The sequence below is a fragment of the Harpegnathos saltator genome, unplaced genomic scaffold, assembly GCF_003227715.2.
Source record: "Harpegnathos saltator strain DR-91 unplaced genomic scaffold, Hsal_v8.6 scaffold156, whole genome shotgun sequence".
NCBI lineage: Eukaryota > Metazoa > Arthropoda > Insecta > Hymenoptera > Formicidae > Harpegnathos > Harpegnathos saltator.
In genome coordinates this window covers 341,048-351,106 of record NW_020229935.1, presented here as the reverse complement: position 1 = coordinate 351,106, position 10,059 = coordinate 341,048, and the positions used below count along the sequence as shown (strand labels likewise).

General features: G+C 39.1%; 2 protein-coding genes across 4 annotated transcripts; one reads left to right on the top strand and one right to left on the bottom strand.

The window, feature by feature from the left end:
- The first annotated feature begins 83 nt into the window (after nt 1-83).
- hpo (serine/threonine-protein kinase hippo) lies at nt 84-4,124 on the top strand. Of its 2 annotated transcripts, none has more exons than XM_011147583.3 (10): nt 84-517; nt 1,013-1,093; nt 1,172-1,352; nt 1,428-1,655; nt 1,720-2,038; nt 2,107-2,237; nt 2,461-2,623; nt 2,708-2,799; nt 3,025-3,219; nt 3,401-4,124. In XM_011147583.3, exons 1-10 carry the CDS (start codon nt 504-506, stop codon nt 3,557-3,559), a joined length of 1,563 nt encoding a protein of 520 aa, XP_011145885.1. In that variant the 5' UTR covers nt 84-503; the 3' UTR covers nt 3,560-4,124. The 2 variants fall into 2 exon arrangements, with proteins under 2 accessions (XP_011145885.1, XP_011145884.1); XM_011147582.3 differs by having other exon boundaries at nt 3,380-4,124.
- Nucleotides 4,125-4,901: 777 nt separating this feature from the next.
- On the bottom strand, nt 4,902-9,757 carry Snx17 (sorting nexin 17). 2 transcript variants are annotated; one of them, XM_025296690.1, is made up of 8 exons: nt 9,315-9,757; nt 8,748-8,919; nt 8,231-8,596; nt 8,018-8,108; nt 7,698-7,948; nt 7,417-7,548; nt 7,178-7,357; nt 4,902-6,954 (listed from the first exon to the last, which is right to left on the bottom strand). In XM_025296690.1, exons 2-8 carry the CDS (start codon nt 8,844-8,846, stop codon nt 6,685-6,687), a joined length of 1,389 nt encoding a protein of 462 aa, XP_025152475.1. In that variant the 5' UTR covers nt 8,847-8,919; nt 9,315-9,757; the 3' UTR covers nt 4,902-6,684. The 2 variants fall into 2 exon arrangements, with proteins under 2 accessions (XP_025152475.1, XP_011145882.1); XM_011147580.3 differs by having other exon boundaries at nt 7,417-7,623; nt 9,315-9,754.
- Between the last annotated feature and the right edge of the window lie 302 nt (nt 9,758-10,059).

The window sequence follows — 10,059 nt, the reverse complement described above, 5'->3', positions numbered from 1 at the left end:
TCCTCTTTTACTCCGACGAGAGAAGTGTATACGGGAAGGTGCGCGAGTGTCCGGCAAAATTACAAAAAAAAGAAAAGAGCATACTCAAAATCTCAATTCGTCGCTCGTGGCGCTCCCGCGCGGCACCGTCGCAGATTACTTTCCCCGCCGAAATTCCCTCCCTCGTTTTCATTCCCTCGCTCCGCGATATCCACGCACGCTCCGGAGTCCAAAAATGTCTTCCGTGTAAAACGGGCCTAAGGATATATATGCGTATTTTAATGCCTTCCCGAACCCTTCGTCAGCTGCACCATCTACGATGGCCGATAGTCGAAGGTTTCGATATTTCGGTTGTGGTTACTTTAATTTATTGACAAAAATGTAATACCCTCTATTTTTAATTGGCCATGTTACCTCCGCTCGCGGCATGATAATAAACACTCCGCTCGCGTTTATGTTGTTTCCAATATAAATAACCGCGCGTGCTTTTATTCAAGATTCCCCGATCTGACATCGACGCGAAGATGTCTTCGAAGAGGTATTCGATTGTTTTTACTTTATGTTTTTGCCCACGGCTGACTGCTCGCGCTCAGTGCCGCCGATTTATCTTTAGAGATTATTTATAGCTGCCACAGCGTGGAATTTCCAGGATGAAATGATCGACCCCGATATCCCGCTCCGAATCAATCCAGCCGACTCTTTGTCCCTTTGTTAACCTGCAATAATGATCGTTCAAAGATTATTTACCACATTGCAATCCTTTCTCTCGAGCTCTCTCTCTCGTATGCTGGCGTGATGCGCCTTACAAGGTCTTATATGCTTGTTAAAAACTAAAGTTGATCCGCTTATGGAATGTGAAACTAGAGATATAGTTGGGAGATAAACTTCAAATGATTCCACGAAAATCTAGACTCTTGCAAAAAATAAGTTGTACACAAAACGCACAGGGAAATTATTTTGTCACTTTCACAACAGGATGCGCACACATAGATGTGATATTACAGTTGAGAGAATGTATTCATGTTATTTCCAGTGAATTAAAAAAGCTATCAGAGGAAAGTCTGACGAGACAACCTGAGGAAGTGTTCGACATTATATGCAAACTAGGGGAAGGGTGAGTTCTTAGTATCTTTCTGCGATAGATAGAAAAATATTTTACATGAATGATTTCAAAATACCTATTTCTTCGCAGTTCTTATGGATCGGTTTACAAAGCTTTGCATAAGGAAAGTGGACAAGTGCTTGCTATTAAACAAGTACCAGTGGATACGGATTTGCAAGAGATCATTAAGGAAATCTCAATTATGCAACAATGTGACTCTCCTTATGTTGTTAAATATTATGGAAGTTACTTTAAGAATACAGATTTATGGGTAATTTGGCAAGTTTGGCTCTATTTATCGAGAGAGAGATGTTTCACAATTTATCCATACAATTCCAACTTTCAGATTGTAATGGAATATTGTGGAGCAGGGTCTGTTAGCGATATAATGAGGTTAAGGAAGAAAACTCTGCAAGAGGATGAGATTGCAACAATCCTGAGCGATACCCTGAAAGGACTGGAGTACTTGCACTTGAGAAGGAAAATCCACAGGGATATCAAGGCTGGAAATATTCTCCTGAACAATGAAGGCCACGCAAAACTGGCAGATTTTGGTGTGGCTGGTCAATTAACGGTGAGTTACGAGAAGGAGGTCTGAATAATATCTGGATCTAAGTTTTTTTTTTTTACATTTACAGGATACCATGGCTAAACGCAACACAGTTATCGGTACGCCATTCTGGATGGCACCAGAAGTGATACAAGAGATTGGTTACGATTGCGTCGCCGATATATGGTCACTCGGTATCACAGCCTTGGAAATGGCTGAGGGCAAGCCACCATACGGCGACATACATCCGATGAGGGCGATATTTATGATCCCGACTAAACCGCCGCCTAGTTTTAGAGAACCTGATCAGTGGAGTCCAGAATTCATCGACTTTGTCAGTGGGTGCCTTGTAAAAAATCCGGAAGAGAGAGCTACCGCGACCGAACTTTTACACCACGAATTCATAGGTGAGTCAAGAATTGCGTTGATCAATCGTTTGAATCTTTGCAGTGTTTTTATTAATGCATGATTGCAGGTAACGCTAAGCAGCCGAGTATCCTGAATCAAATGATCGCTGAGGCTCATGAGATACGAGAGAAGCAAAGTGCGCATAGAGCTGTTATAAACAACGTGGCGATTAAAAGTCAAAACCAGGCAGATGATTCGGTAGTTGTCATCTTCAAGTTTTCAAGGAGATGATATTCATAGTCTAATCTTACATTCAAGGTTGTCTCAAGTTTATCTTCAGATGCTGTTTCATTCATCACAAATTGTTTCATTGGCCATCTACGAATAAACTTGAGACGATATTAAATATAAAATCAGGCCATGAATATCAGTCTCGGTTCATTTGTAATGATCCGTAACGCTACTGTGTCTCCGTTGCAAGGATGAGGACGATTGCAGTGGAACGATGAAGCCGCTACCGGAGGACAGTAGAACTCTAGTGCCAAGTCACGATCTTCCAGACACGGGTACTTTAGTTTCGGCCATGTTGGACTTGGGTACGATGGTCATCAATAGCGACACCGATACCGAAGCTACCATGAAGAGTCAGTAGACCGTTTGGTTATAATTTTAGAACCTCGGGGAGGAAAATAACGTATAATTAACATAAGAACTGGTACTGCTTCCAGGACACAATACTGGCTCTGTGGAATCCGGCAAGAAATATCGACCCTTATTCTTAGATCATTTTGATAAGAAAGAAGCACCAGAAATCGGCAAGGTAAAAGCCTGCTTCGACACCTGATCGATTTTATGAGCATTGCTCTTATGAGCATTTAGATATCTTCATGTACCGTCTTTGTTTCTGCTGCTTTGATCGATATCGTTAATCTGTTTTTCTGTGTTAACTGTCCTGCATTGACAAATATCACAAGCATCTATCATGACTTTTTGCACCTGCGTCTGCCTACCGGAAATGTTGACATCATCACATTTTATGACACAGGGCAATGGACAGATATTGGGAGCGCATAATGCAGAGAACGCGAACAAATTGGAGCTGCAAAGTCCCACCGAATCTCAAAGATTTCAGAGTCATCTGCAACTACAGTTAAATCAGATATCCCATCCTGTGCCGGAGCAACCTCACAACAACATATCCAAGTTCCAAAACGTCTTCACGGAACGTGACTTCGATTTTGTAAGTAGCGCCTCTTACCTTAGCGCTTGTAGTTTACAGTAGTCACCCTGTGAGGACGAATAATTTTCTTGTGTGCCTCACAACGGGGGATATAGTCGGCTCGAATTATCCGGAGTGATGCCACTCTAGGCATGATAAAAAAGAAAACTTGATAATATAGATAAACAACCATGTCCTGCAGCTGAAGTTTCTCTCCTACGAGGAACTGCAGCAACGGATGGCTAGTCTGGACGCGGAGATGGAGCGGGAGATCGACGAGCTGAGAAAAAGGTATCAGACAAAGAGACAGCCTATTCTCGATGCCATGGACACCAAACGGAAGCGCCAGCAGAACTTCTAACAGTTCGGTTTCCTTCTCCACGCGAACGAGTGACGACGATAGATAAGAGAGAAAGAGAGAGAGAGAGAGAGAGAGAGAGAAAGAGAGAGAGAGAGAGAGAGAGAGAGGGTGTACAGTTGTATAAATGAATAGATTTTATTCACGTCATCCCTGGTTTCATCAAAGAGAAGAACATTGCTGCTCACACCGTGAATATCTTACCTCAAGTAACGGACAAGAGACGAGAGACGTAGCGAGATCGTGAATGTTTCCTGTTTATCCGTAAAATCAATGTTGCTTTTCTTTATGAATCTGGGGTGTTCTAGCTAGTAATAGCTAATAGCCTCACGTCACCAATGTAAATTATTTTACGCGATTTAGTGACGGAACAACCATTATACTTAATTTTTGTATTATGTTTACCTATTTACTGTTAAATATATCCTATTCTTGTAGAAATATTGCCGGGCCCGTTAGGGCCCGTTAGAAAGTGAAGGAAGAGGGATATGCAATTAGAGAGATATTGCAGAGAGCAAACGCATCATGATTACAATCGTTGAAATCGAAAGAGAGAGAGAGAGAGAGAAATTTTATATTCGCTTGAAATGAAATTGGTATCGTGTCGCATTGTATTGTCACGTTACGCGCGCTAGTCATCCATAATGCCATTTTACCCAGAGAATGTTGCGTTAACGGAATCGTCTCGTGCGAGAGAGGAGGAGTTCACGCGCTCACAAAGCGCACTTTTAAACGGTCAGGCATTTGAGCGGTTTTGAGTGTGCGAATGTCATGTTTGATTGTGGCAGTCTCAGACAAGCGAACAAGGCTGTATGATTTAATTAACTTTTTATTCTACTGCCATAGATAGACTCTCTATATATTCGTTCGTCTACTAATATTAACTTTAGTTTACGTCGATTCCGCGAGTGATCGGATTTACTTTCCCCGAGTTGCAAACACCAATATGGTCACACACAATTCTAAAGTAACGGGTAGTGTTCTTCGACACGCAGCAGCAACGGCGACGACGCTGCATTCTAATGAGAAATATTTCATGAACGAACGTACTAGTATTAGTCTTCCGTATTAGAAAATATTCCAGTATACCCTAATTTTACTCGATCGCAATGTCGAAAATTGTTGAAAACTGAAATCCATCAGATTCCACTGATGACGACGGTATTTTTAGAATCGTATAAAGGACAAATTCGTACATGGTAATGCCTTACAATAATCATCTTGTGTATAATAAAGCATCGAAATTTTTCATCGCATATTTTTTGCAATCGCGTCGCGAAATAGATATATTTGTACGGTGCCATTGACACGGAAAAATGGCAAGTAACCAGTAGTGGAGTAATTCTTTGCTGACGTTGGGCTATTTTGCAAGTAGCGGAAATAGAGCTGTAATACTTAAAACGCTATAGCCAGAACTGACCTTAATTTTCTTCTTTTAGGGAGTATAATAATACAGAATATATAACGACATATTTTTGATATAGAAAGTATGCACACTGTCAGTGAAATAAGGTCCGAACGACTCGAAGCGTATAATATTCATAGTCCTGATCCCCTGCGAACAAAGTGTAACACAGCATAATTGTCTCAGCATTTTAATGAGATTCCGAGCGAGAACACATTGCATTGCTCCACGTAACTACGTCGTTACGCTCCGAATATTGTTTTATAGCGCGAAGCGCGATCTGTATCATGTTACGGAGTCTTCTTTATACATTCTTTCTTTTTTTTTATTTTAATAATTTAGTTCGTACAAACGATCTTCTCAACGCATCGCTTTTTACGGTTTTATTGTACACGTTTCACACAATTCATAGCAATACATCGGGACACTGAGGCTCGCATTAACAGTCGGCCGATGCTATTAATGCGGGTCTAACATGTGTTTGTAAATTGCATATTTAGATAAAATTATAAAGATTTATAAATTATATATATATATATATATACATATATAGATTTTTTACAGTTTCCTCGCGCTATCACAAAGTCCTCCCGTTTAAAGTATTTATAATTTGTGATTTGTGTCTACTAACGAATACGAAACAAAGACTTGCAGTTCGTAAAAAGTATCACAAAAGAGCACACCGACGCATTTTTTTTTTTCTACGTAACTATCGGTCGTCTAGCGGTCACTTAGTGAGCGTGATCACGTCTCATGCGAGAATTTACATTTACGTATTTCGTACAACAACGGCATATTGTAAGTCCGTTTTTATTTTTTCACTTTTTGAGGTATGGCTTTGTATTCATATTTAATCACGTGATTCTCCTTTTTACGACGATATTATCTCATCTTACGTTCATCTTATTTGTGTATTGTACGATCTATTACAGTGTTTGGCTGAGAAATATAGAGACTGAAGGCAGAAGTATGTTTCCCGAGTGAATGATTTAGTGAAAGCAATAGTCTGATATAGGACACACATAACAACATATAGGATGATTGCTATTTAACATTAAAGCGAGATATATTGATAGTTCTGTTTAAGATAATTACGAGAGCAAATATTAACGTGCTGCCTTTTTGATCATTTTGTTTAACAATAATAAAACATTATGCAAACATCATGCGTTCTTTCCATCCTCTCTCTCAGACACGATTAATTCGTTAATATATCAATTTTATCAGTAAGTACCTTACACAGCACTGCATTTTTATTAAACGACATTTTCTGACTCGCGAATTTTTGGCAAGAGTTAATCTTTTCGTATATTTTTGGTACGAGTCGATATTTTAATAATTTTTAATAATTTACGATTAATTAATTAATTATTTTAATAATTTACGATTAATCAATATCCAATCATGACGATTCATTGTCATGATTTGACAACATTGTAAGATGTAATGCATTTATATACATAAATGCATTTTAATCACATGTACCATCACATGATGCGAAAGATACGTAACAACATACAACAATCTGAAAAAATTCTGATAAAATTACCGGTCATTAATTGTAAGTAGTCGGAAAATATTTCGTAGTGTCTCGCAATAAATCTCCTAAAATATATATCTTCTCCATATCGTTTAGATATACGTATAAGGCATACTTTGTTACTCTATATATCACTGTGCCCATTTGTCGCCCATGAAGCTCAATCGATAATTATAAATCGCTCTATAAATCATCATCACCTATCATACGAAAAGCGTTGTTCTCCATGACGTCAAGGTCCATCGTGTGCGTTTCTTGAATCCTCCTGGCGACGGTTGGCGAGTCGCTCGACTTTCTCAGCCTCACAGCTGACAACTTATTAGCCAGCTTCTTTATAATTGGCCCCGCTTTAGTCGAGTGCTCGTTATTGGCACGTTCTCGCGACGGCGAGCCCATAGTGATGCGACTCTGGCCGTCCCTCATAACGTACGTCCACGACTTCTGAGGCAGCGTCTGTAAATATCACGTATTAGCGGTCGGAGCCGGTTTGACTGTCCAAGGATAGGTTGTTCCAATTCCTTGATAAGTTAACTGATAGTTAAATCATATGTTTGTCTTTGTCTAAATTGAAGAAAAAACAAAGATAAACATATGATTTAACTATCAGAGTTAACTTACTCCGAGTAGAAATTGGAACAACCGGCCTTAAGTGTACCGAAGCGTTTCATCTAGCAACCTGAGTCTTGCTCCCCACCACGCATTTCTGCAGCAGCTCGTCGATCATGGCCTGCAGGCAAACGGACATTAAGATCGCCTGCTCCGAAGCGATCGTAATCCATTGCAATTCGTTTCTGGCGACTAGATACTCGAAAGACAACTCCAAACTGCACTCGTTATCCTCGCAATGCTCCATCCCCTGTGTTCAATTGCCGCGTCAATTTGAGATCCAAGTGTCTCTCCTTAAAGGATACTCACATTTTGCATGGTGGTGATGCGCCAACATCGCATTCGCGACACTTTGAACGCAACCTCGTGCTCTTCCTCCGACGACAGAATGCGTAAATTCAATTCGTTTCTACCTATAGCAAGTAACACTCTCGAACCGTGCTGGGGATAATCGCAAAAGCATGGTGCAAACTGTATGTAGCCATAATATTTTAAAGTACGAGCTACATTCAAATACTGAAATAATAATAACGTGCGCAAAACAAATCACTCAAACATTTCGGTCAAACGGTCTCACACGGTAAACGTACTTCCTCCTTGTTCCCGGATTTCTGCGAGTTCTCCAGATGTTGCTGCAGTTCCCTGCTCACCGGGATCCAACCACCGCGAATCTCCGCGGCTGTCTGAATGTACAAGAGATTCAGAGCTATCGGGTCGTTCAGTAACTCAATGTCATACGCCGTGTCCCAATAACTCTTTTTGAGAACGACTTTTGTATCCATGGAACGTATATTTTTGTATGTTATATACGGTGACTCAAAATCTTGTAATTTCCGTAATACTAGAGAAACAATGCACGTGTCAGAAGGAAATTTTTAATCAGTCATCATAAAGAAGTAGACATACTCACTTCTGATGTTGCCATTGTCTTCTTGCATAATGATAAATAATGCAAAGTGGGAATGATATTTATCCATTAGCTTTACATGTTTGCACAAAGCCTGCAGAGAAGCAAAAATGCTTTAACAGTTATCGTTCACTTCATATTACAAATATCGAATATTGTTGTCTTGCATAGAGTAAAAAGTATACTCTGGCAGAAAAAAATGGATCATGTGTATACCTTTAAGATTTGACCAGAATGTTCTCCAGTAGAAACATTTAGCGAAATCTTTGAGCCATTCATGAGAAATATATCCAAGGTTTCATTTTTGGACAGACCACCTACAGTCTCTTGTTGAGCATTTAATAAAAATCCATTTAATATCTCAGAATTGTTTATGGCTACATTCTGACCGATTGACTGAACATATTTCTCCAAAGCCAATCGCCGTTCTTCCTGCTGATTGATAGTCAAGGGAAAGAATTTTTTCGGTGGGAATATCGGTAATGATATGTCTAGATCCTTGGACAACTGCTCGTGCAAATTGTGCAGCTGTTTGTATCTCACTGTGCAATGGAATAATCCATTGATATGAATATTATATCCCTGTAATGGGAAAAAGGACTTTATATACAAATATAAATCTTATTATTTACATAAATCTACAAATATTTATAAATATATATAACTTGTATAAACAAATTCTTTTTCATATAAAATACACAGTCTACCATACAGATACTCACAAGATACTCACAACATATGCATTCCCACCTTCGTCCACAAATTCCTCAGTATCCGGTATTGAAAAGTGCATCTTTGCGAAATAAGATTCTAATGGAAGATACAACTGCATAAACTATTATCAAATTGCATTATATGCAGCAAAGTTTATTATCTTTTTGATATCTTCACCGACATAACAGCATCTGTACGGAAATACAAAACACTAAACGCGAGAAAATACAATATTTTTCAAATTTCTCACTTTTCTATAGTATGTATTAAATTAAATATCGATTTAAGAAATTCTTTGAATCACACTATTGAATAATATTGGCCGGAGGAAGAATTTGCTTCTGGATGCGAAGTAGAAAGTACTGAATCGATCGGACGATCAAACTCATCTCTGTCGCGATTCGCGATACATTGCCGCAAAAGGAAATGATTGGAAACTTCTGATTAACATGAGAAGAGAAAAAAGACGAGTAGAAAGCGATGTTCCAATATATAATCGCCGGATCATATAAGCGTCGATATATTTTTCCTCTTTAACGACCTTTCACTCGAGTTTGCTCCTGTCGTTGCGGATATTCATACTCACATATTGTTGAAAAACTTTGGTGGTTTGTGATCTCGCATACGTGACAGTGATTTTAATCGCTCGCACACACCCACTCGCCACGCGTTACGTTTCACGCGATTACAGATGAGCGAATGTAGGACTGACGAATTGGTGTTTGATTCCTTTCTAAGAATCGACTACCTTTCGTTCCACTTTCAACATTTAAATAGTTTCCACGTTCGACAGTTTTTTTAAATTCCATGTTACCTGCAACTTGTTGTTGTTTACTTAAGTCTTATCGTTGAGTTGCATTACTTGAAAATTAAAGAGCGTTTAACCAGTCGTTGAGTGCTACTACTAAAAGATACAAAATCCTACGTTGCGCTTGAATCGATTGAATTGCAACCGCAAGTCCAATTAAAAAAAAGAATTTGTTTCCAATTGACTCCTAAAAATGAAATTCTTTTATTGGATCTATAGATATATTATATATAAATAAATTATCGTGATCCGGCTTGCGCCAACATGTGTGGGGCAAGGGGTAAATTTCCTCCCTTGCGCATGCGTAATTGTAAAATCATCATGGCGATTGTCGGCGTGACAAAAGGATTGTTCCGAAATCGGTCTCGAAAACTTTTTGGTTTTAGTTATAAAGTTAGTAGGCCTTAAACTGACTTAGTGCGTTCTGTAATTGACCAGCCGATTCGTACGATCGGCTTTACAATCGGCAGATTCGGTATAATCAAGATATAGTCATAAAAAATCGTGATCCATTTCTCTATCT

Coding starts and splice junctions, on each gene's coding strand:
- hpo (XM_011147582.3), top strand. Junction 2,039..2,106: donor TTTACACCACGAATTCATAG/GTGAGTCAAGAA, acceptor GCATGATTGCAG/GTAACGCTAAGCAGCCGAGT. Junction 2,624..2,707: donor TACCGAAGCTACCATGAAGA/GTCAGTAGACCG, acceptor TACTGCTTCCAG/GACACAATACTGGCTCTGTG.
- Snx17 (XM_011147580.3), bottom strand. CDS start 8,846: ATGCAGTTGTATCTTCCATTAGAATCTTATTTCGCAAAGATGCACTTT. Junction 8,109..8,230: donor ATTCTGGTCAAATCTTAAAG/GTATACACATGA, acceptor GCTTCTCTGCAG/GCTTTGTGCAAACATGTAAA. Junction 7,624..7,697: donor AATCCGGGAACAAGGAGGAA/GTACGTTTACCG, acceptor TTATTATTTCAG/TATTTGAATGTAGCTCGTAC.